General features: G+C 46.0%; 1 protein-coding gene and 1 long non-coding RNA gene across 4 annotated transcripts in view; one reads left to right on the forward strand and one right to left on the reverse strand.

The window, feature by feature from the left end:
• The window catches only part of MAP2K3 (mitogen-activated protein kinase kinase 3), a 68,298-nt gene extending 62,166 nt beyond the window's left edge, over positions 1-6,132 (forward strand). For all 3 annotated transcript variants that reach the window (XM_083711756.1, XM_083711757.1, XM_083711755.1), the window contains exons 10-13: positions 1,100-1,177; positions 1,824-1,963; positions 2,931-2,976; positions 3,829-6,132. In XM_083711756.1, the coding sequence (XP_083567882.1) occupies positions 1,100-1,177; positions 1,824-1,963; positions 2,931-2,976; positions 3,829-3,912 (348 nt within the window). In that variant the 3' untranslated portion in view covers positions 3,913-6,132. The remainder of the gene's footprint in view (positions 1-1,099; positions 1,178-1,823; positions 1,964-2,930; positions 2,977-3,828) is intronic.
• Positions 4,179-8,502, reverse strand: LOC310831372. Its single transcript, XR_014557820.1, has 2 exons — positions 6,951-8,502; positions 4,179-6,601 (listed from the first exon to the last, which is right to left on the reverse strand). It is a non-coding gene; the product is annotated as an uncharacterized lncRNA (long non-coding RNA).
• Between the last annotated feature and the right edge of the window lie 12,571 nt (positions 8,503-21,073).

Raw genomic sequence — 21,073 nt, forward strand, 5'->3', positions numbered from 1 at the left:
TTGTAGTAGTAATAATTATTATTAGTCTGCCTCTCTGGATTCACAGAAACGTTTACATTGACAATAGGGGACTTCTTTGAACTTCCCCTCCAAAAGTGCATTTAACGGTGCCAGAATAAATGCCCCGTGATGTTCAAAGAGCACACAAAGAACCCAATTCCTCCTCCTTGGTCGCTTCAACAGAATGAGTGTCACTTGGCTGAGGACCCTTTCCAGGCTCCCTTTGGGTGAATGGGTGGGAGGGTATACAGTGGTACCTCGGGTTACAGACGCTTCAGGTTACAGACTCCGCTAACCCAGAAATAGTACCTCAGGTTAAGAACTTTGCTTCAGGATGAGAACAGAAATCGCGCGGCGGTGGCGGGAGGTCCCATTAGCTAAAGTGGTACCTCAGGTTAAGAACAGTTTCAGGTTAAGGATGGACCTCCAGAACAAATTAAGTTCTTAACCTGAGGTACCACTGTAGTGTTTGTCCACACGTCATTCCACTTCATTAGTTGTTCTGTGATGCTTCCCCAGATGTGAATGGGCACGATTGCTGCCTGGAGGATAACTCTTGTGCTCTTGTAGGGCAAAGCAAAAGGTATCTGGATATTTGCAGTATTAAAAAACCCCCACAGGATTTCAGCAGGAATTTACAGTGGTACCTCGGGTTACGAACTTAATCCGTTCTGGAAGTCCGTTCTTAACCTGAGGCACGCATTCCCTAGATAGGCCTCCTGCGACCCCGGAAGCGGATTGCGTTTATATCCCGGGGCAGAGTTCGCAACCCGGGACACCTACTTCTGGCTTTGTGGAGTTCGCAACCCAAAGCAGTTGTAAGCAGGACTGTTCGTAACCTGAGGTAGCACTGTACATAATGTGCAGTGTGTCGGCCCTGGGATTTCTGCAGGTGCAAACAGTATATTTATATCTTACCCTTGGGGGAATGGTTCTTCACCTCCCCTTTTTATCCTTAAAACAACCAGGCAGGGTAGTTTGCTGAGAGGAGTGGCCTGGCTCAAGGTGAGCTTTCGTGGCTAGGCAGGGACTTGAATACAGCTTTCCGTAGCTCAACCACCAGACTGTGCCAACCCTTTTCGATACATTTCCTTTGCAGCCAGAGAGAATAAACCCTGAGCTGAACCAGCAGGGGTACAATGTGAAATCGGACGTCTGGAGCCTGGGCATCACCTTGGTAAGAAATCTACTCAGAAGTGTGTCTGTGTGTAAAAGGATCAGTAATCTAGTGGGTTTAAGGATTCTACAGTCAGGAAACATGTGAACACTGTTGGGGATCTATGAAATATATTGCATGAGATATTGTCACCTTGTTGTGGGGCTTGCCCCAATTTAGAATAGACATATGGAACTCCCTGCTACCAGGTGTGTATTGGTGTGGTACCTATTTATCTACTTGCACTTTGACATGCTTTTGAACTGCTAGGTTGGCAGGAGCAGGGACCGAGCAACACGAGCTCACCCTGTTGCGGGGATTTGAACCGCCGACCTTCTGATTGGCAAGTCCTAGGCTCTGTGGTTTAACCCACGGCACCACCCGTGTCCTTGTGTATTAGTGTACTTAGCTTTAAAAGAGGATTAAAAAAAAAATCACAGGGAGAGTTTCATCAGTGGCTACTGGGTGTGATAGCTAAATAGAGCCTCCTTGTTCCAAGGCAGGATACCTCCAAATAAGAAATGTCAGGGATGTAGGACGATGAAGCTGATGCCTTCAGGCTTTCTGGTTGGCTACTGCAGCAAGCAAAAACACTGGACCAGGTAGAAGTTCCGTTTGACCAGGAAGGGCTCTCTGTTTATGTTCTGTTCTGGTCTCTCCCTCTCAGATTGAAATGGCCATTCTCCGATTCCCGTACGAATCCTGGGGCACCCCTTTCCAGCAGCTGAAGCAAGTGGTGGAAGAGCCCTCGCCTCAGCTGCCTGCGGAGCACTTCTCACAGAACTTTGTGGACTTCACAGCCCAGTGGTAGGTGCTCTTCCTATCCAGGCCGCCATCTTGTCTCCCAGAATGCACTGCACCGGAGGTGCTCCATTTCCCTGGAGCACAGTGCTTCAAAACACCCCTAGCTTTGCATGCAGAACGTCCCTGTCAGCATCTCCCAAGTTGGTTTTTATCGAAGTAGGTTTTACCCTCGGGCATTTTAATCTGGTTTAGGAGCCCCTTGGCTGTTGGTGGTTTTAGGCAATACAGCTTCACCACCTGAGCTTTGCTGCTGGAATGATTTGTAGGAAGAGGAACCTCGTTTTCCCACCGTCTGTTATTAGCAGCTTGCAGTGAACTTCACCAGCATGTGAAATTCCTGGGAGAAGCATCTCTGGGTTCATGTGGATGATTCATGTGCAAACCCGTGCCTTGGGAACGAGGAGCACCTGCCAACTCTCACCACCCCCAGCCCCAGCCCAGATTTACCCCTGTAGTCACATGGTAGCAATAAGTAAACAAACAACCCCTGTGTTGCAAAATGTGACTCAGCAATAACAAAAACAACACGATGGCCAGAAACATTTACAGTATAGAAAACTTTATGGAATAATGCAAAACATCAAAATTATCAAACTGAAGTCTCTAAAAGTTTGGAAACACTGTTCAGCAGAGTTCAGATTTGGACATCAGAATTGGACATTTGCCGATTATACAAAGCTTTAAAATCTGGCACTGTGACTTATTCAAGGACTTTTAGAGGCTTCAGTTTGATAATTTTGATGTTATATCACAAAACTCTATTTACATAAAACAACCTGATTCAGGACTATATTAAAATGCCACACAAATAAAACCAATGGCTTCTTTGCTATGAAAAAGTTGCATTTAATGTTTACTTCCTTCATAGCAACATAATGTCTATCCAGCTTTCCTCTAAAGTTCTTAATGTTTTGTATAACCGACCTCTTAACACTCACGAATTTCCTTTCCTTGCTTTTCGTTCTCTCAGTTTGAGGAAGAATCCTGCTGAACGATTGAGTTATGTGGAACTCATGGTGAGTGTCTCTTCCTTCCTTCCTTCCTTCTCCAAATTTGGTTAAGGCTTATGTGGTGCCAGCAAGGAATTAATAGAATTGTAGAGTTGGAAGGGACCACGAGAGTCATCAATAATAATAATAACAATAGTAATAATAATAATTTTATTTATACCCCGCCCGCCCTGGCCAGAGCTGGGCTCAGTAAAAACATAATAGGGGGGAACCAATTTAAAATAAAGGTTCAAAATGCAATTTGAAATGCAGCCTCATTTTAAAAGTAGCCCATAGATCAAAAACCATAAGGGGAGGGAAACATAAGGGTCAGACTGAGTCCAAACCAAAGGCCAGGCGGAACAGCTCTGTCTTGCAGGCCCTGCGGAAAGATGTCAAGTCCCGCAGGGCCCTGGTCTCTTGTGACAGAGCGTTCCACCAAGTCGGGGCCAGTACTAAAAAGGCCCTGGCCCTAGTTGAGACCAATCTAACCACCTTGCGACCTGGGACCTCCAAAATGTTGTCATTTGTGGACCTTAAGGTCCTCCGCGGGGCATACCAGGAGAGGCGATCCCATAGGTCCAATCCCCTGCAATGCAGGAATCCTTTGCCCAACGTGGGCTTCAAATCCGTGATCCTGAGTCTCATGTTCCACCTACTGAACTATCCAGGAAATGACTGCCCTTCATTGGAGGATTTTAAACAGAGTTTGGACGGCCATCTTATCAGGGACTCTTTAGTGTGCAGGGGGCTGGACCAGATACCCTTTGGGGGTGCCTTCCATGTCCACAATTCTATGACTGCCTCTTCCTTTGCTCCTTGTGCAAGATGAGGCCTCTTCTCTCATCTCAAACTGAAACCCTTCTCCTTTCCCAACAGGCCCACCCGTTCTTCACTATGCACGACACCCGCGAGACTGATATGGTCTCCTTCGTCACAGAAATCCTAGGAGATGACTCCTAAAAGTCCCACGGAAGCTCGCCATCGGAACAAAAGAACCAGCTCTGCCTTCTCCTGGCAGGGAGAGAAAACAGAATAAGGATTTTTATAGCACCAACTGTGGTTTGCACAAAAGAGAATGAATGTCTTCGCTGCTTCCCCCCCATCCCACCCCAGATAATTTTTCTCTTCCCTCCCACCCCCTTTCTCAGCATCATGCTGGACTTAGAGCGATTTTATTATTATTATTTAACAAGAGGCCTCTATGAATGACATGTTTTTGACACGTAGACGTCTTCGATCCCAACTGTAGCCACGCACAATCTGCTTAAGGGTTGAAGGGCGCTCAAGACAACGCCCCCTCGGGTGGGTTTTGAGAAAAGCACGTTGTGTTACTTTTAAAACCAGGCGCCTTTTTGAAATGCAGCCGTGTGTGTGTGTGTACGTGTGTGTGTGTGTTTGTATGTCTATGAGCATGTGTACTTTTGCTTGGAGAGATCTGAGCCCATCTGAAACTGCATACAAAATCACAGCAGCCACAGAAGTGTCACCTGTCGCAGGTTAACCAGCAGACCTGTGGGGCTGGTTGTTTTTTGGGTGGTGTCACGTCATCTTGCAAGTGGCAGATTGCATTAAAATAATAAAAAAACGCTCAGTAGATCATGAGGCTCTTAATCTCAGGGTCGTGGGTTTGAGCCTCGCGTTTGTAAAAGATTCCTGCATTGCAGGAGGTTGGACTAGATGCCTCTAGTGGTCCCTTCCAACTCTGTGATCTGATATCTATGAACTGAACCCACACCCCAGTTACTCCCTGTATGTAGAAAGCTAGCTCTTAGAGCAGAATGGAAGAGTTATTTAAATGTTCTCCACTATGGAAGTCCGGGAAGGACTCTCACCTATAATTCTGTTTTTAACATGACTCTTAGTTTTGTTATCGCCCCCAAACCATTTACTCATTTAATTCTAACAGCCGTTTTTCTTAGGCCTAAACATACGTCTCCTTCACTTTTCCACAGCTAAATGTAATATATTATCAGTTTCTTTTAAATGCTCTGTCCAGTCACAGTTGTGTGGCAAAATCAGTAGACACACACATACACAAACCCCTCTTTAAACACAAGCAGAGTCTCGCCCTCTCCAAAGTTGTTCTGGAAGCAGTGATTGAGTTGAGCTGCCATTTCTCTGCTGACCTAAGACCACAGGTGCATCCTTTGTTGGACTGCCATACCCATCATCCCTCACCCGTTGGCCATGCTCTCTGCTGGGGTTGATGGGATTGCTAGTTGAGCAACGCTTTGAACACCACGTGTTTCCCACTCCTGCTATAGAAAGAGTCCCAAGGACAGGCAGGCAATTCATAGCCATATTTAACGTAGTGGAGGGAAGAATCTAACATCCAGATTAGAATCTAACAAATCCCCAGATCTTTCTTTCTTTCCTTTTTAATGAAAAGAGCAGTTGAACGTGTCTATATGTATTGGGGTGGGGCGTGTGGACACTTTCTCTGCTCTCCCCCCCCCCCCCAAAGTTTACACACACAAACCAGCTTCAGTACCACCCAGCCAGTCGGCGACAATGGGAGTTGTAGTCTTAATAAGACTTTTTTAAAAATCCACAGACACTTTTTCATCTGTGACACATTGCAGGGTAGAAGCATCCATGTCGATTTCCCCACCACGGGGACAAGCAGACTTGCTTTTTCTGTCATGCCAGCTAATGGCTGCACATGGGGAAGTTGCGAGTCAGGTTGTCCACTGTTGGGTGTGCTAAATGGCAGTCCCTATCTGGGATTTCTCAGGCAGTGCCCGTTTCCATTCCTACCTGGAAATGCTGGTATTTGAACCTGGTACCTTCTGCATGCGAAAGCCAGGTGAGCTAGGGACCCGCCTCCTTTTGCTCATCTGCCTCATCCTCTCGGGAAAGGTGCTTACCAACACAGTTGACACTTGTTTCTAAGTCATACTCTAATTCCCTGCCCACGACCGACAAAAGGGAAGCATTTACCTGTGATATTATATAGCCCCACTTGGTTTCTGTGGATTACGTCTCTCACCCCTCTCCTAAACACAAACGTCCAAGTCATATCTATTATTATTATCTTCCTTCTTTCTAATATATTTGTACATATAAATTATATTTTGAAAACTCAGCATTATGCCCAGGTGGGAATAGGTTTGGCGAAACAACCAGCAGTTTCAGTTAGACCAACCAGAGTGTTGGCGAAGCGTTGTGGTTCAAAGGGGGTGGGGGGAAACAAGCCACCTAATTTTTAACGGGTCCTTTTTAAGAAGCACCCCTGGATTCTTAAAAGCATGCCTTGGGTCTTCAAAAGTGGCCACCTCCTTTGGAGAAATTAGGTTTCCCTCCTTCCTACCCCCAACCCCAATAATGTTCCTAAAAGTTCTCTGCCTTAACTACTTTCGTAATTCTGTGGAATAAGGTCCAGGGTTCTGGAACCATAGGAATGCAAGCAAGATCAGGCCAAAGCTCCATCACTGACCAACCACATCCCTGCAGGAAACCTGCAAGTGGGGAGCTAAGGGCCCTCAACTCCTGTTAGGACCGGTCCTGCCATTTGGCAGAGTGAAGTGTCTGCCTCAGGCTACATCTGCCGAGGGGCTTGGAGCAGCTACAGAGTGGTACCCGCATGTCTCCTAAGCTAGCAAGCTGATTTGGGGGGCAGTTGAAGCAGTTCCATCACCGGCCCCATTTGCTCTATACAGTGGTGCCTCGCAAGACGAAATTAATCCGTTCCGTGAGGCTCTTCGTATAGCGGTTTTTTCGTCTTGCGAAGCAAGCCCATTGACGGATTAGCGCTATTAACGGTTTAGCGGCTTTTAGCAATCAGCTGTTAAGCGGCTTATCAGTGGATCAGCTGATAAGTGGCTTAGCGGCTTAGGGAAAGGGGGGGAAAGGGGGAAAAAACTTGCAGGAACTCGCAAGACATTTCGTCTTGTGAAGCAAGCCCATAGGGAAATTCGTTTTGCGAAGCGCCTCCAAAACGGAAAACCCTTTCGTCTAGCGGGCTTTCCGTCTTGCGAGGCGTTCGTCTTGCGGGGCACCACTGTACATTTGAAGTAGCTTCCTCCTACTTTAAACAGTGCCAGAAACTGCTGAGAGCTGTTGGGAGAACCTCATTCAACTCGCAGAGTCCCTTGGGGAAGAGGGATTGGCTGCTAAAGAGCTCATGGAAACTGTAGCTTCTGCATGTGGTGGGTGTGGAGTTATCTTTGGCCTTCCAGTTGTTGCTGACCTACAACTCCTGGGATCAGTGGCCTCGCCAGGGCTGATGGGAGTTGTATTTCAGCAAAGGTTCCCCACGTCTGGTATATGGAATGGGTGAGGAGAGGTGGCGCCACCTGCTTTCACGCTGGCAACAATGCCGTCACTGGCTGTGTTGTCTTTCCACACCTGGGCTTCAGTAGCCATGCCGCAACTGAAAGTGGAGGTGGTATATTGCCATCATGGCTCCTATTACTTTGCCCAACCTCCCTTCTTGTAGCCACCAAAGCCAGCAGCTATTGTGTTAGCAACCTCCTTAAATTAAATAGGTGTCAAGTTCGTTCTTTTGTCTGTCCCGAAAAACCCATGCCTTCACCATTTTTAATGTTTTTTTTTTTTTAAATGATGAATCACTTTCCATTTTTCTCCTGAATTCCCTCTCCCTTCATCTCTTCCTAAGGCAAACTGCTGCACTTTTGTCATGGGTTAGCCCTGCAAGTGTTGTGTGGCAGGTTTCTTGAATTGCAGGTGTTGTATAATTTTTATCACTCGTCTTTATTTTTAATGTTGTGGTTGTACTTTTCTGGAAAATATCTCCCATCCTCCTCTTCCTTCAAAGCTTCTGTGAATTATTATTTTTTTAACTGCATGGTTTTGGATTTTCAGCCTCTTTTTTTCTCCACTTTTATATCCCCCCCCCTTTTTCCAATAAAAACCTGGTTTGAGAAAGCGAGAGTGACTCCATTTTGAACACCCAATAAACAAAATGGCTGCTTCCCTACTAGAGAGAATCCAGGCCAAGGGGCTAAATGCACCCATGTGCCCCCTCTGTCCTGGCCATGCCCATAACTGACCTTACCTCACACACTTGTTGAGTGGTTTTTGCCTGACTGGAATGTGTCCTAATAATGCCTCTCGCTTGCCTGGATGGTGAATGGTGTGTGTGTGTGTGTGTAGAAATTAGCCTATTGTATGTAGGTAAAATTCACATTCAGCATTTGCCTCTGGCCCTGCCTGCTCTCGGAACGTGGCCCACCAAAGGTTGCGCACTACGGAATGTGGCCCTCAGCCTGAAAATGCTTTCCTGTCCTTGTTACATGAGCTGGAACTACGTGGAGCCAGAGAGAACCTTCTGGGTTGATCTTAGTTTAGAGAGAAGCACATACCTCTCTCTAAACTACACTGCAGCTTGCTTGCTTTTTCTCCTCCGCTTCCCCTACCCCGTCTGGGTCCTTTCCAAAAAAAGGCTCGCCGGTGGGGATGGAAAATGGTTTTGTATCTAGGAAAGGACTGGATGCTTTTATGAATTGGAAGACTGTATATAACAACGAACTTGGTCATTGGTTTTCAATAAAATAAGCCACCCAACCCGGTTTCTTCTGTGATTTTTTTCTTAAAGATAAAGGGACCCCTGACCATTAGGTCCAGTCGTGACCGACACTGGGGTTGCGGCACTCATCTCGCTTTATTGGCCGAGGGAGCCGGCGTTTGTCCACAGACAGTTTTTCTGGGTCATGTGACCAGCATGACTAAGCCGCTTCTGGTGAACCAGAGCAGCGCACGGAAACGCCGTTTACCTTCCCGCCGGAGCGGTACCTATTTATCTACTTGCACTTTGACGTGCTTTTGAACTGCTAGGTTGGCAGGAGCTGGGACCGAGCAACGGGAGCTCACCCCGTCGCGGGGATTTGAACCGCTGACCTGATTGGCAAGTCCTAGGCTCTGTGGTTTAACCCACAGCGCCACCCGTGGCCCTATCCTTATTTAAAGTGTTTTTTTCTTTAAAACACTTTAAATAAAAGGAACAGCCAAGCTTTCCTTGATGATATGTTCTTACTTGATGATATGTTTGAGTGCTTCTCAAACCTGGGTCCCTTTCCAGCTGTTTTTGGACTACAACTTCCATCATTCCTGACCACTGTTCCTGCTAGCTAGGATGATGGGAGTTGTAGTCCAAAAACAGCTGGAGAAACACTGTTCTAAAGCTGTTTGCCATCACAGCTCTTAAATCTTGCATTAATTCCTAGCTGGGGGAAGAGAACTGCTTGCTTAAGGCATCCTTGGTGCATGACAAAATAAGGGCAATAAACAAATTAAACCGAAGCATCACTTGTATAAAATGCTACAGGATTTCAGCAGGAAGACACAGGATGGGGAACAAAGCAAGTACGTCTGCCACAAAACATTTGCAGGTGCAAAAGGTATTGGAATAATCCTGTATAACAACCTCAGTACCAGCAGGAGTAGAAAACCACCATGAATGCATAAGGAGGAGCAACCTACTGTCTCCTGACTTATTCCCAAATTCCTGGTGGAACTTAAAATGTCATACACTATTGCCATCGTTTTATCATTTCCCCACATTTTTTGGTTAAAAAAAACGATGGGAGGACTGCAGTAGAAAGTGCAGGCTAACCAGCAGATTAAATGCAGAGTGCAGATTCTCACCTAGTTCCTTATTATCCATGCTGAATTTATACCTTAAAGCAAGGAATTAAGTGCCATTTGCCTTTTTCACAGAGTTGGAAGAGGGGTTGTAGAAGGTACTTCAAGAGTGCTATCACATCATTTTGACAAATGCCTTCCGAATTGGGTACCATATCCCTATTAATCTTTTATTCATAGCAGCACAGCTTCAAAAGAGAAGTAAGGGGCTTTGTGCTTATTTTTAAGCATTTTTGTCTACTCAAAGTGGCTTAACGATGCCAAAGTTGTCTTCCTGGTGAATGTAATAGATGCATACCGGGGGCAAGTGCAAGAAATTCCATTTGATGCTTTTGTGAAATGATCCATTTTTAACACACACCCCGCCCCCGGTAACCTCAATACCTCTGTGCAACAGATGTTCAGGCTGGAATTGCTTGCATTATTTTAAATTCTTAAAGGAAAACACAGCTTTGTTGTTGAGTCGTTTAGTCGTGTCCGACTCTTCGTGACCCCCTGGACCAGAGCACGCCATGCACTTCTGTCTTCCACTGCCTCCCATAGTTTGGTTAGACTCATGCTGGTAGCTTCGAGAACACTGTCCCACCATCTCGTCCTCTGCCGTTCCCTTCTCCTTGTGCCCTCCATCTTTCCCAACATCAGGGTCTTTTCCAGGGAGTCTTCTCTTCTCGTGAGGTGGCCAAAGTCTTGGAGCCTCGGCTTCAGGATCTGTCCTTCCAGTGAGCACTCAGGGCTGATTTCCTTAAGAATGGAGAGGTCTGATCTTCTTGCAGTTCATGGGACTCTCAAGAGTCTCCTCCAGCACCATAATTCAAAAGCATCAATTCTTTGGCAAAAACACAGCTTAAGCCACCCCAAAATAAGATATTGGAGCACTCCAAATTATTTGCCTATGTATGTACATGGAAAATAATACATCTAGCTGAAAGGCAACACATGGAGATCTCCACTGATCATTGCAATGTATCCCTAATTATAACCATTGCATAATTATAATTAGGGATACATTGCAATTATAATTATTATTGCATAGTTATAAGATTATTGTATAATTGTAGAAGGGGGAATGGCTGTGAGGAGATGTGGCCGTGAGAGTATTGGTGCAAAATAAATTACTGGATGCCAAGATCCAAGTTTGTGGCAAGTAGTCTTTAGTGTGAGAACCCCAGCAGAGATTTAAAGTCACAAAGTATGCAGCAAAGTAAATTATGCAAATATAGGCTGTTAGTCCTTTAAAATATGACCCTCCAAGTGAGTTCCAAAATGTCCCCTTAAACAGTTTCTTTCCAAAGTTTCCCTCCTCACTCATCACAGGAAAAATGTGGCATATATGTTAAGTTAAAAATTGGTTTACTTGCAAAGCCTTCAAAGGTCATGTTCATGTGCTTCAGAAAAATTGCAGAGGCGGTAGAACTTAGTTTAGTTACAAAGGGGTAAAGGTTCCTAGATTATTGGTATATGAACTCAAAAGTGGCTGGTGAGAGCCATTCAGCAGAGCTGGAGCAACGAGTCCAAAGCTCTTCACATCCTGAGCTTCTCAGGTAGACAGATCTGATTACCTATTTCCTCCCAAGATAAGGGGAAGTAACATAACTAGGCCTGGCAGGACAGCTTACTTTATGGTTTTAACCCCTTCATGCATTAATTAGATTTAAGCATATTGGTTATATAAGGCCAGTTATCCTACACGGGACTATCGCGAAGGGACCCTGTACTTCTGAATTTGCCACTACACTGCTGCTTGCACCTGAGTAGACATAAAAATGCACATTGTGTCTCCACTCACAGGTGCTATTCATCCCATCAGGCACCACAACACAGTTTCCCTTACTTGTTGGCCATTGTCTGGGAAATTTTCTGATCATTATAAGAAAGTGATACCCAAACTTTCCCATTATTCACCACTAGAGGGTACTGTTGACATATGTTTGCCCCTCTACATTGTACCATAGAAGATTGCACTGTGAAACAATATTAACCATGTCTGCTCAGAAATAAGTCCTATTGAATTCGACGGGGTTTCCAGGTGAGTGGAGCTGGGATTGTAGGCTTAATTTGCTAACTAGCTATCACATTCGTAGATCCCACTTTTCCACCAAGATGCTGATGGCACCTGCCATCATACCGTTTTTATTCTCACGGTAACCCTGAGAGGTATGCCAGACTGCAAAAATGTTTTTATTAATCAAAACTACATGCAAAATATGTTTATTGAGAGAGGATAATATTAAAATGCAATTTTTAAAAAGGATTTTAAAAAGAAAACCCACCTCCCGTACTTTCCTGGCGGTAAAAATAGAATTTTAGGCATTTGTCTGTCTCGAGAAACAGTGGAGTTTGCTTCCGGGGGTGAAGTCAAACCACTGTGTTAGCTTGGGGTGCAAGCCTGGGCAGTGTATATGGGGGTCCTGGGCTGCCCAGAAGTCACCCCCCGGCATCCCTGAGCAGAGCAAGACGTTTGGCACCAACTTGGCTGAAGGAGCGTTCAAGGCACCATTCAACTGTCTTAGGAACCCCACTCTGGAATTGTGTAGCGTTTACTCAGCCTTTTCTTCTCCCGAAGACATCCCACAAGGCAGGGGGTACAGATTTCCCCTTGGGTTTACTCCCAAAGCCTTTCTCACAAATGAGTTTAGTCCCAAGGCCATGGACGCTTAGCACCAGAGTTTTCCTTCTAGATGGGCCTCCTTCCCAGGCGGATGAGCCCCATCTGCCCCTCACTTCCCTCTATGGCATGTGCAGAAACCACCTTCTGGACCATTGGACCTGCTATTGGTCTTGTCTGCTCAATCAACCACAACCTGTCTTTGCATGCAGGGGAAGTCCCTAACTCACTTTCCTGGGGTGCGGCCGCTGTTGCATGCTGACAGCTTCTAGGAGCCGAGGGGATAACTGAGTGCAGGGTGGGGACCAAAGGTGACAAACTATCCCAGAAGGAGTATAAGGTGTCCCCCACCAAAGGTTCAATCTGCCTGCATCTTTGAAGAAGAATAGTAGTTTGGATTTGATATCCCACTTTTTCACTACCCTAATGAGTCTCAAAAGGGACGCGGGTGGCGCTGTGGGTTAAACCACAGAGCCTAGGACTTGCCGATTGGAAGGTCGTGGTTCAAATCCCCGCGATGGGGGGAGCTCTGGTTGCTCAGTCCCTGCTCCTGCCAACCTAGCAGTGGCGTAGCGTGGGGGGTGCAGGGGGGGCCGGCCGCACCGGGCGCAACATCTGGGGGGGCGCGCTCCACGGGTTAGGGGGCACAAATTACTTGCCTTGCCCCGGGTGCTGACAACCCACGCAAAGCCACTGCAACCTAGCAGTTCAAAAGCACAAAGTGCAAGTAGATAAATAGGTACTGCTCCGGCGTTTCTGTGCACTACTCTGGTTCGCCAGAAGCGGCTTAGTCATGCTGACCACATGACCCAGAAGCTGTATGCCGGCTCCCTCAGCGAGATGAGCGCCGCAACCCCAGAGTTGGCCACTAATGGTCAGGGGTCCCTTTACCTTTACCTTTATGGAGTCTCAAAGCGGCTCACAATCTCCTTCCCCTTCCTCCTCCACAACAAACACTCTGTGAGGTGAGTGGAGCTGAGAGACTTCAGAGAAGTGTGACTAGCCCAAGGTCACCTAGCAGCTGCATGTGGGGGAGCGGGGAAGCGAACCCAGTTCACCAGATTACAAGTCAACTGCTCTTAACCACTACACCACACTGGTTTTCGCAGGACTCTCCTTGGAAGTGCCCTGTAATTTGAATTTTACCATTGCTCCACAAAGGTTTTAACTATAGCAAATAGCCACATGCCACCACCCACCTGATTTGTGTCAAGACCTGTGACTGGATGCCACCACCCACCCAGTTTACAACGAGGCCTGTGATTGGTGCTCCTGACCCATCTCCCAACTCCTCCGCTTTCAGCCCTGCCCTGTCGGTGGATGTGGACAAAGGCTTATGTACTGCCAGGATTCCAGCTTTCTGTTTTCCCCCCTTTGCTGTCGTAAAGGAAGTGTGGGATACAACAATATGCATTGTTGCTCTAACACAAGTCGTTTGTTGTCATTGTTGCAGCGGGGACGGGACGCGATTGGGTGGGACCAGGGGTGGAGGCCATTGCTATTGTTCCCCCTTTACAATGGGGCCATTGGTCAAAGGAGGCCATGGCAGTCTTAGCCTCCACCCACAGAAACAGAAGCCACCAGATGGTGCGACTAAAGAGCTACTCTTTCTTGTTCTCCAGAAGGGAGGGTTCTTGAGAAACAACATTAGCAGGGAATAGGGTGCTGTCCTGGACCGGTTGGACGCAGAGGCGTTCTGGGAGGAACCAGCTGGAGAACCATCCAGGAAAGAAGGCTCAGGTCCTGGGGAGTGGTGGTGGGACGACCATGAGTGGTCAGAGCAGAAGAGGGAGAAGATTGGCAAGAGGTGTTGGAAGCTGAAGAAGTAACAGGGCTTAGTGAGCATAGAATCATAGAATCATAGAGTTGGAAGAGACCACAAGGGCCATCGAGTCCAACCCCCTGCCAAGCAGGAAACACCATCAGAGCACTCCTGACATATGCTTGTCAAGCCTCTGCTTAAAGACCTCCAAAGAAGGAGACTTCACCACACTCCTTGGCAGCAAATTCCACTGTCGAACAGCTCTTACTGTCAGGAAGTTCTTCCTAATGTTTAGGTGGAATCTTTTTTCTTGTAGTTTGGAACCATTGCTCCGTGTCCGCTTCTCTGGAGCAGCAGAAAACAACCTTTCTCCCTCCTCTATGTGACATCCTTTTATATATTTGAACATGGCTATCATATCACCCCTTAACCTCCTCTTCTCCAGGCTAAACATGCCCAGCTCCCTTAGCCGTTCCTCATAAGGCATTGTTTCCAGGCCTTTGACCATTTTGGTTGCCCTCCTCTGGACACGTTCCAGTTTGTCAGTGTCCTTCTTGAACTGTGGTGCCCAGAACTGGAGACAGTACTCCAGGTGAGGTCTGACCAGAGCAGAATACAGTGGCACTATTACTTCCCTTGATCTAGATGCTATACTCCTATTGATGCAGCCCAGAATTGCATTGGCTTTTTTAGCTGCTGCGTCGCAGGGAGAGTCTGGAAGCAGAGGATGAAGCTGAAGCAGAAGAGGAGGAGGGCCAAGAGGCAGAGATGAGTCTAGCTAATAATAATAATAATAATAATAATAATAATAATAATAATAAATTTATTATTTAAACCCTGCCAATCTGGCTGGGCTTCCCCAGCCACTCCGGGTGGCTTCCAACAAAATATTAAAATACAGTGGTACCTCAGGTTAAGAACTTAATTCGATCTGGAGGTCCGTTCTTAACCTGAAACTGTTCTTAACCTGAAGCACCACTTTAGCTAATGGGGCCTCCCACTGCCGCCGCACCGCCGGAGCACGATTTCTGTTCTCATCCTGAAGTAAAGTTCTTAACCTGAGGTACTATTTCTGGGTTAGCAGAGTCTTTAACCTGAAGCGTCTGTAACCTGAAGTGTCTGTAACCTGAGGCACCACTGTACAATATTGCATCAGTTGTTAAAAACTTCCATAAACAGGGCTGCCTTCAGATGTCTTCTAAAAGTCTGGTAGTTGTTGTTCTCTTTGACATCTGCTGGGAGGGTGTTCCACAGGGCGGGCGCCACTACCGAGAAGGCCTTCTGCTTTGTTCCCTGTAACTTGGCTTCTCGCAGTGAGGGAACTGTCAGAAGGCCCTTGGCACTGGACCTCAGTGTCCAGGCTGAATGATGGGGGTGGAGATGCTTCTTCAGATATACTGGACCAAGGCCATTTAGGGCTTTAAAGGACAGCACCAACACTTTGAGTTGTGCTCAGAAACGTACTGGGAGCCAATGTAGGTCTTTCTAGAATGAAGAGTCACAGGTGACTCTCCCTTCTGCTGCAAGCCTGGGTACCCCAGGACCCCCATACCCCCTGCCCAGGCTTGTAACTTTGGATGGTCTCTTAATTATTATTTTTTTATTTTAATATCCCATCCATCTGGCTTGGTTTCCCCTGCCACTCTGGGCAGCTTACAACATACATAAAAACACAATAAAACATCAAACATTAAACACAAAATATCCTCTACAAGGAACAAACCAACTAATAAATCAATAGAAATGGATAACAACAATAACAAAAATACAGGGGTACCTCAGTTGTTGAACGTAATCCGTTCCGGAAGACTGTTTGACTTCCGAAACGTTTGACAATCGAGGTGCAATGGGCATACAAAACTGGGCATAAAAATGCTGCTTATTGATTTGATTTGAACTGTGTGTGAATTTTTATTGCAGGTTTTTAAACAACAACAACAAATAAATAGCAAAATGATGTTGAACTGGGACGAACCAAGTTTAAAATCGAAAAATCCAGAAATTGGGAGGTCTGTCCATTCCTCCATGCTGGTTAAGTCCAACTTACACAGATCTTCCTTCCCCTCTCCTTCAATTACAAACTTAATAGCTACATCAAGAAGCATTAAAAATGCATTAGGCCTCAGTAAGGAAAGGAACAGAAGAGAGAGAGAGAAATCCATCATTTTAAAATTACTTTATTAGCTCAAAAGGGTTTTATTTCACCCCTTTTCTTTTTTTAGACACTGACCAAAAGAAAAAAAAAGAAACGAAAAGAAATAAGGTTTCAGCTGTTTCCCAAAGTCCCCCGATGCATTTGCTGTTGCCGGCTAAACTATATTATTTCAGATTTGCTGTGCCAAAAAACAGGAGCCTGATTTAATTGAACTTTCTCTTCCTCAATGGACCAGAATTCTAAGGATGCTCTCACACACAAAACATAGGTGTTTCCTAGAGAGCAGTAAGAGGTGTATCTACACTGACCTGTGTAATGTTATTAGGACGATATTAGATAATGTCGTTCTAAAACATCACAGGGCGTACTCGTAAATTAGAGCGGCTTTTTTTTACCTTTGTTTTGTGTGTGTGGTCAAAACGTTGTCTCCCTGCTGCTGGTTGCTGGTTGCTCTGCAGAGCTCTCTGGGATCTCATTTTAATAACGCGTTATGAAGGTTAAAAGTGGGACTTTGTGTGTCCAAATACGCTATGTAAACCATTCCTTAACCCTTCCTTAATGTTAAAAACTATGACTGTAGGTCTGTCCCAAGGATACATAGTTTTCCATGGGAACGAGAAAGAGACAGCCTCCATGATTAGAAGAGCATCTGCAAGCGTCACTCGGTGGGTTGGTCTGGATTAGTTTTGCCATGAATAAGAGCAAACGAGGAATGCTGAGGTGAAAGGGCTTCAGTAGACTTAAGCATGTCGCTTATACGAGGCTGGCTATCCCACAGAAAGTGAAAATAGTGGTGGTTTGCCTTTAAATTCAACCTGAGTTGAATTCCCCTCTCATCCCTATACCTGAAGGAGCGTCTCCACCCCCATCGTTCAGCCCAGACACAGAACCAGCGCCGAGGGCCTTCTGGTGGTTTCCTCATTGTGAGAAGTGAGGTTACAGGGAACCAGACAGAGGGCCTTCTCAGTAGTGGCACCCACACTGTGGAACACCCTCCCTTCAGATGGGAAGGAAATAAGCAGCTATCTTATCTTTAAAAGACATCTGAAGACAGTCCTGTTTAGGGAAGTTTTTAATATTTAAAGCTTTATTGTTTTTAAACACTCGATTGGAAGCCGCCCAGAGTGGCTGGGGAAACTCAGCCAGATGGGCGGGGTATAAATAAATAAATAAATAAATAAATAAATAAATAAATAAATAAATATTATTATTATTATTATTATTATTATTATTATTATTATTATTATCATCCCTACTAATAATTAAGTAGCAAAAACAAAATTCCATCATTAAACGCTTCAAAATTCTACAGTTATTCAACCTCTGCTTAAAAGTTGTGAGTTGCTCACCCCTCTTGACAGGGCCGTCTTTAGCAGATGCGGCACCGGGGTGCAAATATCCACTTAGCTCCCCCAAATTACCACAGATAGTGGGGGGTGGGAAGTTGTGCACTGCCAGCCATGGGGTGTGTGTTTGTGCAACTCTCCCCCATGCTGCTGAGAACAATCCCCACAGAGGCTTGGGAGGCAAGCTGCATGTCCGCCAGCCATATGTTTGACAGGGAGCAGCTGGTGGCTTTGCAAGGAAAGAGGAAACCGACAGGAAAGCCGCGCAGCTCCCTCACTCGCTGGGGCGCCCCTGAGAGGCTGGCACCCTGGCACAACGAACCACTAAGCCGTATGGGAAAGACGGCTCTGCCTCTTAACTTTGTTTCTATAGACAAGGATGGGGGAACATGCAGCTCTTCAGATGTTGCTGGAGTACAGTTCCTGCCATCCCTGATCGTTGGCTTGGTCTGGCAGGAGTTGGTCCTGCAACATCCAAAAAGCCACAGGTTCCCATTTCCTGCTATATAGTAGGAAAAGTTTCGGGTGCTCCATTTTGTTACAGTACACACACACTGTTGAAAAGCACAGCAGCAGGGATGGTATTAAAGGAAGAAGTTGGCAACCTCCTTTGGAATCGACTGTGGGGAATTTAAAGAAAGGTTAGTGCAATGTGGGAGGCCTATTTGTGGATCTGGAAAAGCACCAGGAAGGCATGTTGAAGCAATTAGACCATCTCAATGCAGAATAACCTGAAATAACCTTTCTAAAAATAAGGCGAGAGTCCCCGCGGCATCTTAAAGAGTAACAAATATATTAGGGCCTAAGCTTCCGTAGAGCCCATAATAAATCGGTTAGGGTCCCTCGGGACTGTTGTTCCGCGCTGCAGGTGACTTTTCCAGCATGCTCTTAAGGCCCAATAATATTGCATTAATGGTGGGTTTATCCTGCTTTAGTTTCTTCTGCAATGCATCTCCAGTGCAACAAACATCATTGCCCTACAGAGGAGATGTAGCACAATAAAAAAAAAAGCATTTGTAGTATGGAAAGTTGCAGGGCTTCAGCTGCAAGAGGGCTGATTGGAAGCAAAGTAAACGACACGAAAGAAGACTGGCAAGAAAAACTGGTGTACGCCGAAATGGCAAAACTAACTGGGAAACTAAGAGACAAGGACAATAGAGACTTAAAAAAGTATATGTTGTATTTACAGGAATATTGTAAAGAAGTGGACTCACTAGCAGGGTTTGAGTGAACACTTACAGTTAAGAAAGCAAGCATAAAAGTTAAGATGTAATAATGAGAAAATAATGAAGGGTAAGATGTAATACGAAAAGGTATGGTACAACCATGCTAAGATCACACCAATATCAAACTACAGTGGTACCTCGGGTTAAGAACTTACCGTATTTTTCCATGCATAAGACTAGGTTTTTTACCCTTAAAAATAATGTCAAAAATTAGGGGCCATCTTATACACGGCTACATCTCCACCCGTTTTCTTAAATCTGAGTCCCCCAAAATAGGGGGCCTCTTATACATGGGGGCATCTTATAGATGGAAAAATACGGTAATTCGTTCTGGAGGTCCATTCTTAACCTGAAACTGTTCTTAACCTGAAGCACCACTTTAGCTAATGGGGCCACCTGCTGCCACCACGCGATTTCTGTTCTCATCCTGAAGCAAAGTTCTTAACCCGAGGTACTATTTCTGGGTTAGCGGAGTCTGTAACCTGAAGCGTCTGTAACCTGAAGCGTATGTAACCCGAGGTACCACTGTAAATGATTACAAAATTAGGGTAGAATAAAACAAACAAGAGAAGTAAATATTTAAAGAACCAGAAGAGGAAGTTGAGGGAAGTCACGGGAGGGAAGGTGGAGGAGAATGGGATTTCTATATTCTTTTTGTGATGGTAATTGTCAGAGCTGCCTCTAGGTCCCAGCTCACAGAGGACCAACGCCCGGTTGATGTAATGTACAAAAGTCTTTATTGAAGTTTAGTTTCCATTTCAGACCCCAGAGCGTGCAGCCCTACGTCTTGACTCTAGATCGGCGAAGTCCCCTCTGAGTCACTATCCCTTCCGCACCAGTTTAAGATCCTAGCCTGGCTCCACCTCCTGCGCTGTTCCTTCCTCCTCTGGGTCCTTCTGCCCCCTGGGGTTTCCTCCTTCCTGGACTCTTCTGACGCTGACCCCCCTGAGTCTTGCCCTTCCTTCCGGCGGGCTTTAGGACCTGGCTCCCTATCCGGGCTACCTGCTGTGCCGCTCGCCTGTACATTTGAACTTGGCGCGTGCGCCCAGCCTGTGACTTTCCTCTTGACCATTTCCCCGCTCTCCGATGGAGGCGTGGTCAATCCTGACTCATCTCCTCTCTCTGGTGGTGAGAACACTGGTCCCGATGCCTGGGACTCCTCCCCCCCACTGCACTCTGGTGGGGAAGCTGGTCCTGATTTCCAACTGCTGCTCAGGGAGTCCCCGCTGGCCCCTTCCTTCTGGGGTTTCCCCCTTGGCACCCCCCTTGCCCTGGCCATCGGCGCTCCTTTCTGTGAATCTTCCGATTTGCTGGAGAGACTCGTGGAATCTCTCTGACCACTGTCACTGCCTACACCCCCCTCGGATTCCTCCTCACTCTCCATTTGCTCCATCTCCTGTGTCTCTGCTCCTGAACCCCTGACAGTAATGATTGTGTTGAATATAAAATTGTAAAACTTAATAAAAATTATTTAAAGGGAAACAATGTATGACTGCCCCCAGACATCTTGAAATGGAAACAGTAATGAAAGCAGGAGCTCGTGTGACCTCCCCAACAACATCACAAGCACAAACAATCATGAATGTGTAATAAAGATCATCTGTAGGGGACCCAAGTCTTTAAGGTGCCACGTGATTCTTTGTTTTTGCAGCAAGAGACTGATGCCGCTACCCCTCTGGAAACTTTCTAAAAATAATACCCGTATAACCAGAGTTCGCACTCACGAGCCTCTGCTTAACTATTTGTTCCGTCCCTCGACAAAGTGTTTCATGTCCTCCCTCCTTCCCCTCCTCTTTGTCCCTCTAAAACTGCACTTCTGGAATTGAGAGCAGAAAAGGGTGCCAACCTCTCCTGTCCTGCCCACCTTGGCAGGACTCCTCTGCCTTTAACAGCTGCGTGTGGTTGGCAGGCAAACTCCGCACAGGAAGCGTTCTGATTGCTCAAATAAGCCTCATCTGTGAAGTTTCTGCCTGTTCTGCAGCTGCTCCGAGGAAGAGCAGTCCTTCCAGATTTTTTAGCAGTTATAATGTGAAATATTTTAGTGCCAAACGTAATGGAATAAAGTCACTATTATTATTTTTTAAGACGGTGGTTGAAATTCCCTCTTACGTATAACCATTAAACGTGCAAGAGCCCTGTCCACCTGGACACCTTACCTACCACCCAATCTTTTTTTAAAAAAATGTAATTTTATTGCTTTTACATTTTTATAAACGTCCACAAAATAAGCAGCAGCAACAATGTGTTTGTTATTTGTTTATGTTTTATTCATTTATCGGAGAACATTTGACAGTTGAACAGACTTATTGGAAGGTGGTTGACTCTCCTTCCTCGGAGGTTTTCAAACAGAGGTTGGGTGGCCATGTGTTATGTATTCAGTGGTCTGTGTTTGCCTGAGCTTGAGTCGGGACTAAGGATTCTGAA

This window comes from Podarcis gaigeae (assembly GCF_964106915.1).
Source record: "Podarcis gaigeae genome assembly, chromosome: 14".
NCBI lineage: Eukaryota > Metazoa > Chordata > Lepidosauria > Squamata > Lacertidae > Podarcis > Podarcis gaigeae.